The sequence below is a fragment of the Orcinus orca genome, chromosome 9 (assembly GCF_937001465.1).
Source record: "Orcinus orca chromosome 9, mOrcOrc1.1, whole genome shotgun sequence".
NCBI lineage: Eukaryota > Metazoa > Chordata > Mammalia > Artiodactyla > Delphinidae > Orcinus > Orcinus orca.
Window position 1 is genome coordinate 21,132,669 of NC_064567.1, and position 13,881 is coordinate 21,146,549.

At 35.7% G+C, this 13,881-nt stretch overlaps 1 protein-coding gene across 3 annotated transcripts in view; it reads right to left on the reverse strand.

Moving 5' to 3' along the window:
• The window catches only part of MKLN1 (muskelin 1), a 187,448-nt gene that overhangs the window by 124,551 nt on the left and 49,016 nt on the right, over window positions 1–13,881 (reverse strand). For all 3 annotated transcript variants that reach the window (XM_033432437.2, XM_004272186.3, XM_033432438.2), the window contains one exon: window positions 11,472–11,541. In XM_033432437.2, coding sequence (XP_033288328.1) covers window positions 11,472–11,541 — 70 coding nt within the window. The remainder of the gene's footprint in view (window positions 1–11,471; window positions 11,542–13,881) is intronic.

Here is a 13,881-nt window from a genome sequence, read left to right on the forward strand (position 1 = left end):
TAAGATCTTTATCTTAATCACATCTGCTAAAACCTTTATTTCAAATAAGGTTACATTCTGAGGTTGCACATATCTTTTTTGGGAGGGAGGGGCACTAATAACCTACTACACGGAGCTAGCCAGGCAAAAAGGCTTATGAAAAATGAGTTATAGAAGCTGTTAAAAGGCCAGCATGGTTGGAGCCCAATAAGCAAGGTGGAGAATGGTAATGTTGAGATTGAAGAGGTAAGCAGTTACCATATCATGCATTATAAATTATAAATGCAATGGAATCCATTAAGCACAATGGAAAGCCAAGATCTGATTAACATCACACACACACACACACACACACACACACACACACACACGCACACACACACAGAGTCTGCCTTGTACAGAATGGATTGGAGGGGACTGGCAGATGAATTAGGATAGTTACAATAATTCTGACAAGAGATGACATGAAGGAGACTTGAACTAAGGTGGTGCAGAGATAGAGAGGATTAGACAGTTTTGACATATATTTTGGAGATAGAATGAATGGGGTTAAGTGATAGCTGGATATAGGGAGGGGAGAAGGAGGTATCAAGATGATGATTTAGTTTCTGACTAGAAAAACAGGGTTAGTTGAAATATCATTTACTCTGATGTGAAGGACTGACAAAGAAACAGGCAGCATTAGAACAGGAAATAACACTAGAAAAGTCCAGACTGTATATCTATGTAAATCTCAGACTGTGTAATAAATCACCCAGTGTCTTAAAACAATAGTGATTTATGATTTCTCATGATTCTGTGGGTTCAATGGATAGTTCTTCCATGATATCTCCTGGACTTATTCATGTAGCTATATCAGCTGGTGGGACTGGACTTAGTTGGGGTAGAGAGTGGGGAAGCTGGACTTAGCTGGGATGACTGGGTCCCTCCATATAGGCTTTTATCCTCAAGGAGGCTAGATGGGCTTTCTTCAGAGCAAGTGGTCTCAGAGTTCAAGATACAGAGAACAGAAGCTACAAGGCCTTTTGAGGCCTTGCTTAGAAGTTGCAATAACAATTCCATAGAATTTTCTGTTGGTTAAAGCAAGTGACAAGGCCAGCCAAGATTTATAAGGTAGGGGAACAGACTGCACCTCTTACTGGAAGGAGCTGTAATATGTGACCATATTAAGAAATTTGGACTCTATTCTAGGAGAAGTAGAGAAACATAAAAGTGTTTTAAGATATGGGAAACAATAAAATTCAATACCCATTCAGGATTAGAAATTCTCAGAAAACTACAAATAGAAGAAAATTTTCTCAAACTGACATAGGACATCTATAAAATATCCACAGCCAGCATCATACTTAATGAAAATTCTCCCTAGTACTGGGACATAAGAAAAGTTGAGGCTGGGGAGCCATAGAAGGGGAGGAAATATTTGCAAACCATGTATCTGATAAAGGACTTATACACAAAACATACAAAGGCTCTCAAAATTCAATAATAAGAAAGTAAACAAACAAATGCTAAAATGGACAAACCTTTTGAATAGACATGTCACCAAAGAACATTTAGAGAGGCAAACAAGCATATGAAAAGATGGTCAACATCAATAATCATTTTTAAAATGCAAATTAAAAACCACAAAGACTTGTTCATTAATTTTCAATGCATCTTTATTTGTAATTGCCAAAAGCTGGAAAACAATCCAGTGTCCATCAACAGATAAGTACATAAACAAACTGTGATATGTCCATATGAGAGAATTCAGTTGGGCAACAAAAATGAATGAATTATTGATGCAAACTACAACATGGATGAATCTCAAAATAATCACTTTGAGTGAAATAAGTCAGACAAAAAATGCATACCATATTTCTCCACTTATATAAAACCCTAGAAAATGCAAATGAATCTACAGTGAAAGAAGCGTGGTACCTGGAGATGGGGGATGGAGGTGAGTGGAAGGGATTAAAAGAAGACATGGAAAACTTTGGTGGTAATACTCATGTTTAGTATTTCAGGAGTGGTGGTATTTTCAAGAGCGTACACATATGTTCAAACGTATCACACTGTACAGTAAAAATATAAAGTTTATTGTATGTCTATTATACTTTAATAGCTGTTTAAAAATAATAAAAGTTAGTGTTAAAGAAATGAATAAGCAAGTCACAGACTGGGAGAAAATATTCACAATACATAACTTACAAGGAACTTATACCCAGAATATATATAAACAACTTCTACAACTCAGTAATAAAAAAAGAAAACAACCCCACTTTTTTAAAGGAGTAAAAGAATTCACAAGAAAGATAAATGAACAGCCATAAGCAAATGGAAAGAAGTGCTTAATATAAAGAGTCATCAGGGAATTATAAATTAAAACCATTTTACACCACCAATAAACACTAAAATTAAAATGTGTGTCAATGCCAAATGTTGGTGAGGCTATGAAGCAACTAGCAGTCTGATAATTTCATACAAAGTAATGTACAGCTGACGCTGAACAACATGGGTTTGAACTGCACAGGTACACTTACATGCAACATTTTTGCAGTAAATACCTTGGAAAATATTTTGGATATTTGCAACAATCTGAAAAGACCTAGAAATTTGAAAAAAACTGAAAAACAGACAATTTGGAAAAAGCCTAGAAATAACAAAAAAATTAAGAAAAAGGTATGCAATGAATGCATAAAATATATGTAGATACTAGTCTATTTTATCATTTACTACCATAAAATATATACAAATCTATTATAAAAAGTTAAAATTTATTAAAACTTACACACACAAACCCTTACAAACTGTATATGGTGCCATCTGCAGTGAGGTGAAATGTAAACAAAGTTGCAATATTAAATCATAACTGCATAAAATTAACTGCAATATATACTATACTACTGTAATAATTTCATAGCCACCTTCTGTTGCTATTGTGGTGAGCTCAAGTGTTGAGAGCATCTGCCTAAAATGCCATGTGATGCTTATCATCTCCATGTGAGCAGCTGTCTCTCCAGTAAATTGCATATCACAATAAGAAGTGATCTCTCGCAGTTCTCACGTATTTTTCACTGTTTAGTGCAATACTGTGAACCACGAATAAAACCATGAAACCCATACAAAGCGCCACTCGTAATGCTGGAAGTGCTCCCAAGAAGCAAAGAAAAGTCATGACATTATAAGAAAAAGTTGAATTACTTAATATCTACCACAGATTGGTGTCCGCAGCTGCAGATACCCACCATTTCAAGATAAATGAATCTCAAGTAAGGCCCATTGTAATAAAAGAAAAAGAAATCCATGAAGCCATTGCTACAGCTATGCCAGAAGGCACAAAAACCTTGCAGTTTTCGTGAAATACCTTTTAATCTTATTTTGAAAATGTAGCTTTTATGTGGGTGCAGGATTGCTATAAGAAAGGCATTACCTACAGACTCTAATGGTTCGAGAAAAAGCAAAGTCATTACATGACAACTTAAAGCAAAAGGAATGTGAAAGATCTAAAGCTGGAGAATTTAATGCTAGCAAAGGATGGTTTGATAATTTTACAATAGAAAAAGGTTTGGCTTAAAAAATGTCAAGGTAGGGCCTCCCTGGTGGCACAGTGGTTAAGAATCTGCCTGCCAATGCAAGGGACAAGGGTTCGAGCCCTGGCCCAGGAAGATCCCACATGCCGCGGAGCAACTAAGCCCATGAGCCACAACTACTGAGCCTGAGCTCTAGCCCGCAAGCCACAACTACTGAGCCCACGTGCCACAACTACTGAAGCCTGTGCACCTAGAGCCAGTGCTCCGCAACGAGAAACCACGACAATGAGAAGCCCGTGCACCACAACACAGCTCGCCACAACTAGAGAAAGCCCGTGCACAGCAATGAAGACCCAACACAGCCAAAAATTAATTAATTAATTTAAAAAAATGTCAAGGTATCAGGGGAATCTGTGCACCAGCCAACCTAGAGGCAGCATATGAGTTTCCAAATGCCATTAACAAAATCATTGAGGAGAAAAAATAGCTGCCTGAACAAGTTTTTAATGTGCCATATCCTGGGGAAAAAATTCCACAAAGGATATTTAAGAAAGGAAGTGAGCACCAGGATTTAAGGCAGGAAGGGATAGGCTGACTCTACTATTTTGTGTAAATGCAGTCGGGTTTATGATCGGGACTGCCCTTTTCTATAAGGTTGTAAAACAAGAAGGCCTGGGCGAAAACCCTTTTTCTGGATTGGTTCCACTGATGCTTTGTCCTTGAAGACAGGAAGCGCTTTGCCAGTAAGGGACTACCTTTTAAAGTTCTTTTGATATTGGACAATACCTCTGGCTACTCAGAACCCCATGAGTGCAATGTCAAAGGCATCAAAGTGGTCTACTTGCCCCCAAATACAATGTCTCTAACTCAACCTCTAGATTAGGGAGTCATAAGGACCTTTAAGGTTCATTACACACGGTACTCCATGGGAAGGACTGCCAACGCTATGGAAGAAAACTCTGGTAGAACATCATGGAAGTCTGGAAGGATTTCACCACTGAGTATGCCATGGTTATTGTAGAAAAAGCTGTGAAAGTCATTAAGCCCAAAACAACAAATTCCTGCTGAGGAAAACTGTGTCTAGATTTGTGTATGATTTCACAGGATTTATGACAGTCAATCAAGGAAATCCTGAAAGAGATAGTTGATATGGCAAAAAAGGTAGGGGGTGAAGGGTTTCAAAACATGGATCTTGGAGAAATTCAAGAACTAACAGACACCACACCAGAGGAATTAACAGAAGATAACTTGATGGAGATGAGTGCTTCCAAACCAGTGCCAGACGATGAGGAAGAAGACACAGAAGAAGCAGTGCCGGAAAACAAACTGACATTAGACAATCTGGCAGAAAGAAGGATTCCAATTATTCAATACTGCTTTTGACTTCTTTTACAACATGGACCTTCTATGACATGGGCACTAAAACTAAAGCAAACAGTGGAAGAAGGATTGGTACTGTATAGAAACATTTTTATAGAAATGGAAAAGCAAAAAAGTCAGAAATTACAGTGTATTTATGTAAGGTTACACCAAGTGTGCCTGCCTCTCCTGCCTCCTCTTGGAACTCCTCTACCTCTTCCACCGAGGCCACTCCTGAGACAGCAAGACCAACCCCTCATCTTCCTCCTCCTCCTCAACCTACTCAACATGAAGATAACAAGGATGAAGACCTTTATGATGACCCACTTCCACTTAATGAATAGTAAATAATCATCATGCTGTACAATTAATAAACCTCTCTGCTGTATATATGTGTGCGTCTTCATGTGAAAATTTAGTAAGTGTACAGCAAGAACTATATGAAACGTTTCTGTGTCATCATCATTGCCTAAGTATTCATTGTGTAGAACACCATGTACAAGACTTGTATTGAAGTGGATAGCCTATCCTTACATAGGCATAAGGTGACTGACATTTTATACAAAATTAACAATGTTAGTTTTCTTACTGTTTGATAACTTTGTTTTCAAATGATTACATTATCATACAGTATGCTCCCCTCTCTCTAGTAATTGGAAAAACTAAGTGTCAGTCTATCATCACAGGTAAGTAGTTTTTGAGAAAATGTTAACAATGTTTCCAAAACTGTATTATGAATATGACTATAATACTGTATACCATAAAAATTTTATAACAACTCATTCATTAGTGTATAGGGTAGGGTACTGTGAAGCAACTGTATCAATTACACTAGGCTACCAGAAATCAACCATACTGCTGTTTCTTCATTATCAATGCATGAATAGCTATACCTGTAAATAAATATGAATTTCTTTTCCACATTTTACCTTTTCATTTTTAGTGTCTAGTGTTAGTAATACATGTAACATCTACAGTGTTTTGTATCATGTGAGACGATATTGATGTAGGTACCGACACACAATTCATCTTGTACACAGACAACATACACTTACGATATTGATAAACATAGTACAGTACAGTAAATGTACTTTCTCTTCCTTATGATTTTCTTAATAACATTTTCTTTTCTCTAGCTTACTTTATTGTAAGATATAGTATATAATACATATAACGTACAAAATACGTGTTAACCGACAATATATCTTATCAATAAGCTTCGGATCAACAGTAGGCTATCGGTAATATTTGGGGGAGTCAAAAGTTACATGCAGATTTTCAACTGCATGGGGGTTGCCACCTCTTCACATTGTTAAAGGGTCAACTCCATCTCTACCTTATGATGCAGCAATTCTATCTCTAGATATTTACCCCCAAATAAGCGAAAATATGTATTATTTTTAAATCTTATAAAAGAATGTTTATATAAGCTTTATTCATAATCACCCCAAACTGAAATATTGCAAATGTCCATAAACAGGAAAATGGATAAACAAATCTTGGCATGTCCATAGAACAGAATGGTATTCTGTAATGAAAAGATATGAAATATTGATGCACATAAGACATGGACAAGCATCCCCCCACCCCAAAATTCTGAGTATAAAAAGCCATATATAAAAGAGTATATACTCATTTCTATTGATTTTAGAACTGGTAAAACTAATCTACAGCAAAAGAAATCCAAACAGTGGTTGCCTCTGGGTAGAGGGTGAGAGAGTTAAGGATTCACTGGTAAGGGACAGAAAGGATCTTCCTGACCCGATGAAAACATTTTTTATCTTGATAGGGGTGTAAATTATATTAGTGTGTGCATTTTTCAAAACGGATACTATACACTTAAGGTTCATGCATTTCACTATATGGAAATCATATTAAATAAAAATGTATTATTCAAAACATACAATGTTCTTTTCACACACTTGGGCAAAATACCATAAAGAAGCTTCATAAATTTACTGGTATCCTGTTTCCACAGATAGAAATTACATTGAAATGCATATATTTTCTCCTTACTTTGCAAGTAACTCTTATTCCTATAATATTCTTGTTATGGTTCATCAAACAGAGAAAGAATAGCGTCAGTGTACTGCAAAAGCTGTAACACACACACACATACACCCAACTGTATTAAGTAATCACTAAAGTTTTTTTTGACCTGCAAAAGCAGAATGCCTGCAGTTTGTTAAACAACTTTAACTACTCTCTCTCTAGCCCCAGAAAGCAAAGAATATTACCTAATACCATACTTTTATTTAAACTACCTTAGAAGGAACTTATAATTGTAGTAGAAGAATTATGATCTAATCTTTCTTAAAGCAATTATCAAGACATATGTAACTGCCTGTACATTTCAACCAACCCTAGGGTATTCCCCAGTCAACTTGAAAGACATATTTTCCATGGCAGTATCAGTAACTTCTATAAAACATATCTGATGTGGGAGAAGGGTGAAATTACTATCTTAAAGTATTTATAGGGTTTTCATTCACGCTACATTTACTCCCTCCCAGTACAGAGAGAGAATCCAGAATCAACAGCAATGTTTTCTCATTAGGTCTAAAAATATTTGCTCCCTACCACAATGAAAATGGCTTTCATTTTTTTCTGTTTATATAAATTATAAATATAAATTGAAAATGAGAATCAAAAGAGATAAAAGTATAAAACTGGAAAGAAATTTAAAATTACCTAAATGCCATTATCCTGACACAACCACCACCATTTTGATGACGATTCATTTGAACTCTATGCACACACTCACACAGACACATACTTTACATAAGTCGAATATCAAATATTTTGACGGGAATAACTTTTAAAAATAATTGTTTTCTCTCTTTTTCCTATCTCATCTCCTCCTCTCTTAAATAACCAATGCCAACAACCAGATGTATATCCTATCATATCTTTATCTGGGCTCACTGTATCAAATAAAAATATACACATGTACATACACATATAGTGGTGAGGGAGGGAGAGTTGTTATTCAGGTAACAACAGTAGGATCTTATTATAGATGTTTCTCTGCATCATGCTTTTCTCATTTTATAGTGGAAATTCCTCCAAGTCAACTGGTATGAAGCCAGTTCATTTCATTTAAACGGCTGACAATATTCCATGAAAAATGTATTCAAGCATTCTCCAGTAGATGGGTTCTCTTTTTTTCTCCTGCGTCAAAATCTGACCCTCACTAACAGGGTGAAATAATAAATGTTTGTTTTTAACTGCTAAATTCTGCGGCCATTTGTTACACAGCAATTGATGACTAATACAGCACCCAAGGTCAAAAGAAATATCAACAGTTCTATTTCTTAAGTAGTTAGGTCCAAACAATAAGTATAATACTTATGCCCTGACAATTTAGTAGCCATCCAAAAAAAAATAATCAACATATATTACAAGAAAAATATTTGTATTTTTACCTACCCCACTCATAACCCAACACAAGCTCTCGAGAGAAGTGTTTAGGGTTCATTCACTCTCAAAACATGCCATACGTCCTAGCATTCATGTACACACTTATAGTTTTTTCTCATTATGGGAAAAAAAGGAGTAGCTGAGAGGCTTTGATTTTGTTTTCCACCCCTCTCTAGATAACTGCACCATTAACTTCCTTATCTGCTTAAGCTGCATATACTAAACATAATTAAAATTTCTTACTGACGGAATCAAGCACTGTGAGCATCAAACAGTATATCCGAATAACAGCGATGCCTTAGATCTGTGCAGTCTAATACACAGCTACTAGCCACCTGGGGCTATTTAATCTAAAATAATTTAAATTAAATAAAATTTAAAATTGCATTCCTTAGATGCACTAGCCTCATTTCAAGTACTCAATAGCCACCTGTGGTTAGCAGCTGCCGTATTATACAGTGCAGATTACAGAGTATTTTCACCACTGCAGAAAGTTTACTAGAAACACTATCCTAGAGGTTAATGAAATACAGAGTATTCTTGCACTAAAGACCCCCTATATGTTATACTTTTGGTTTTCTATTTGTTACTTAGATTTTTCTGTCTTCCCCCTTATGACACTTGGTCAGTTGTCAACTTGCTGTTAATGTGCCTATCTTTCACAGCTACGCCCCCCCATGCACAAAGCTGCTTCCAGTTGCTGAAACCGAAAGAAACAATCAACCAAACAGAATAACATTATATCCAAAGTGGATTCTTAAGAAGAGGCCCTTAGAACCTAAAATCTCATCACAATGCTTTTGATTTTTCAGAGTCCTCTTTTCCTTTCTTTCTAATTCTCAGACCTGTTCAAGATATGGTAAATGAATTGTTAGTTACAGTATAGTTGTTCCTCACTATTCATGGGTTTTGCACTTGCAAATTCATCTACTCACTAAAATTTATTTTTAACATCAAATCAATACTCTCAGTCATTCCTGGACATGCACAGAGCAGCAAAAAATTTAAGTTGCCAGAAGCACACTCTCCCAGCTAAGGTCAAACAATGGACCCTATGCCTTCTTGTTTTAGCTCTCATACTACAAACAAGTTTCCTTTTCATGGTCTATTTAGGCACATTTAAAAATATTTCTGTGTTTTCTGTTGGTGTTTCACTGTCTAAAATGATCCCCAAGTATAGTGCTGAAGTGCTGTCTAGTGTTTCTAAATGCAAGAAGGCTGCAATGTGCCTTACAGAGAAAATATGTGTTATTGGATAAGCTTCATTCAGGCAAGAGTTATAGTGCTAATGGCTGTGAGTCCAATGCTAATGAATAAACAGTATACACAAAGTAAGGTGTCTTTAAACAGAAATGCATATAAAGCAACATTATGTATTGACTGGTTGATGAAAATCTGTAACAAGAGGCTAGCAGGAACTTAACTCTGAGTTACAGTGAAAGATCCACCAGACTGGTAAAATCTAAAAATCATCCATAGAAGTGATGGGAAGAACACAATGCACAACTACTTTCATACACTGCCAGTCAGAGTATAAATTATACATCTATTTTGTAAAAACAGTTTTGCATTACCAGATAAATGTTGAACACACATACCCTCTATGATCCAGCAATTGTATACCAAGGTATATACCCTAAAGAAACTCTTGTATGTGTGCACCAGGAAAAAACATAGAAGAATATTCATAGCATCTTGTTCCTAAGAGCAAAAACTATAAAAAACTCAAAAGTCTATCAACTGAAAAATGGATAGATATATTTTGGCATACTTATATACTGGAACACTAAACAGTAGTGAAAACTAACAAACTATAATTATACTCGGCAACATTAATATCATAATGTTAAGCAAACAAACAAAAAGCTAGCCAAAGAAGATGTATAATGAGTGATTCAATATATATTATATTTATATAAAGCCAAAGCCAGACAAAACTTAAATCACAGGAATTTATAAACATATACATATATAATACTATGAGAATATGCTTAACAAAATATGAAATAATAATTACTGGGGTGGGATTAGAGGATAGATATAAGATGGGGCTCACAGGAAGCTTCAAAGGTTGTAGCAGTTTTCCATTTCTAAAGATGGTTGACAAGTAAACAGGTATTTGCTTTATTATTCTTTATATTTTATATATAAATGTGTGTGTATTCTTTGGATATATATTTTGCAATTAAACACTTAAAACACCAGGTGATCCAAAAAGGTTTGTAAACTAAAAAAACAACTAAAAAGGAAAAATAAGTAGAGACTAGGTTTCCAAGAATTACACTAGAATAAAAAAAAAATAAAGTAAGTTTTATTTACCCATCTTCTTTACCTATCAGAGCATTAATTTCCTCAAGGATGTGGACATAAGTGCTAATGCTGAAAGTGTAATATAACTGAAAAATGATTATTTTTTAATTCAGATGACATCGGACACCACTTGTCAAGGAAACAATTTAGCTCATGGTCCTGATGTCATCTAAATATACTAGTTTAGTAAAATAACAAACTATATTAAGCTTATTTTCCCTAAAAGGCAGTTACTGAATCACTGAGTCAAAGTTGAATTTACTAACATCTCCTTAAATATTTACAGAATGACTTGAGTTTAAGTGCAGAAGTCACAACCTCTGCTCAGATCAGTACTCTGATCAATTACTACTCAGAACACTAACAGCACCTTAACCAGTTCTTTTTAGTTAACATTTTCCTCAAAACGTAACAAGAAACTTAGTTTTGCATCATTAGTAATCCAGAAAAATCATAAATTAGATTTTAAATGTTCCAGTAGAGAGAAGTATAAAGTCTATGCTTCATCAAATTCCACACTGTATTTGCCTATGAAATAAAAATTCTTCCAAAATGTAAACAAACAAAAAAAGAGGAAATAAAAATTTACCTCTGGGACTTCCCTGGTGGTCCAGTGGTTAAGACTCTGCGCTCCCAATGCAGGGGGCCCGGGTTTGATCCCGGGTCAGGGAACTATATTCTGCATGCTGCAACTAAAAGAGCCCAAGAGCCCGCATGCCGCAACTAAGGCCTCACACAGCCAGATAAGTAAATTAAAAACAAAAAAAAATTTACCTCACAATTTCAAAGACTGAATAAACTATTAATGGAATCTAGATAACTGATCAGTTAAGTGCATGCCTATTTAAAATCTGACTTCTGAATGGTATCAAGAGCTACACATAATCTTACCTGGGGAGGGTAGTTGCTCTCTGAAGACCACCGTGAAGACTGGTCATTTGGCTTATCCACTAAAATGTTCCTGAAATAAAGAAATTAAAATTATAGCAATTAATTAAAAGAATAAGTGAACAGGCATATGCAAAAAGAGAAATAATCTACCAGATGCTAAAATTATCACAAAGTTATATAATACCTGGAACTTGAATAAGAAGAGAAAATTAAACAGAATAAGAAACACAGAAAATGTCTAGTAATTTAAAAATTTTAAAATATGATAAAGGTAGCATTTTAAACAATTGAAAAAAGTACTATATATATATGCATATGTGTGTGTGTGTGTGTGTGTGTGTGTGTGTGTATAGCTCTACTTCACATCAAGTGACAAAATGAACTATAGTTGTTTTTAGGAATTTAAGGTAAATAAAGTAATAAAATATCTAATAATTAATAAAATACTCTCTCCCTCTCTCTCTCTCCCCCCTCCCTCCCTCTCCCTCCCTCCCTCTCTCTCTCTCTCTCTCTCTCTATATATATATATATATGTATATAAAATTAATCTTTGGATCAAAAAGGTCTTTTAAGCCCAGCACCAAAAACAGAACTGTGAAAAAAGGAACTGATATAAGTAACTTTGGAAGACAGTGCTCTCACTGGAAACTGTAAAGTTAAAGACAAATAGAACCATACACAAAAACTGTATTTTACAGACTTCCCTGGTGGCGCAGTGGTTAAGAATCCGCCTGCCAATGCACGGGACACGGGTTCGAGCCCTGGTCCAGGAAGATCCCACATGCCATGGAGCAGCTAAGCCTGTGCGCCACAACCACGGAGCCCACACTCTAGAGCCTGCATGCCACAACTACTGAGCCCACGTGCTGCAACTACTGAAGCCCGCACGCCTAGAGCCCGTGCTTCGCAACAAGGGAAGCCACCACAATGAGAAGCCCGCACACCGCAACAAAGACTAGCCCTCACTTACCGCTACTACAGAAAAGCCCGCACACAGCAACAAAGACCCAACGCAGCCAAAATTTAATTAATTAATTAAAAAAACTGTACTTTATTTGATAAAGTTATTTCTCGGAGGGATATGGGTTAATTCTGAAACACTTTACATGTATACTGGGGTCAAACAAATAAGTAAATGAACGGTAGATGATGGGAGTCAAGCTTCTCACTTCGAGTGGGAAGCTACAGAAAAGCAAGGGCATGGAGGTTGGAATGATCCTGATGGTACTGAAATAGAGTCAGAGACATCAGTGTGAACTCATATTTAGGTTTATATAGATACAGATTCAGAAGTAATTATATGTGAATGTGCGTACATATACCCATGCACACTGACACAAACAGTATTCCTAGCTCTGTTCACTAATAGAGACTAGAAGCAGTGACACCCCCAGTAGCAGTGAGTACACCAATGCCGAATCTTGGTTTCTACATACCACAGTCCAATAGAAGGAAACAGGGATTCTTGGGGAGGTAGCTGATTCTAGGATTAGAGCAGGGAATCCAGAAGATTAGCCTAGAGCATGTTGTAGTGCTCAAAACAACAACAGCAAAAGGAAGGTGGGGGCATGTCAAAGGGACACAGAGGAGCCAACATGAAAGAATGAATGGCCAAAGCTAAAATAAACAACAAAATAAATAACGTAGTATTGGATTAGAACCCAAAGTATAAATATCCCTGAGTCCATACTGATATAAATAACCCCAGTCTAACAATCAGAAAAACACCAGACAGATTCAAATTGAGGAACATTCAACAAAATACATGACCAGTACTCCTCCAAACTCTCAATATATTGAAAAACAAGGAAAGACTGAAAAACTGTCACAGAGCAGAGGAGAGTAAAGAGACAAGACAACTAAAAGTAATGGTATCTTGGATGGGATCCTGGATCAGAAAGAAAACGGTGGAAAAACTAATGAAATCCAAATAAAACGTGGTATTTAGGTAATAGTAATGTATCAGTGTTGGTATCTTGGTCATGACAACTGTACCATGGTAATATAAGATGTTAGCAATAGGAGAAACTAGGTGAGGGGCATATGGGAACTTCGTACTATCTCTGCAACTTTTCTGTAAATCTAAAATCATTCTAAAATAATGTGCCTTCTCAAAGGCCCATTTATTTATCTATCTTAAAATATAGATCTATACCTGTCACAGAGAAAGTTATTCTTTTTGACTTAATAAATGTCAAAAAAAATAACTTTTTTTAAAAGGCAATACTATAAGGAAAAGAATTTTCTTTACATATACATCTCACAAAGGTAAAACATTAATACATAAAATAACCTCAAACAATACTAAAAGGTAAAAACCAACTAGAAAAATATAGGCAACATAAAACACAAAAGGCTAATTAAAATATGAATGAAGAGCACTTAAACATAAATACCCCATATGAAAATA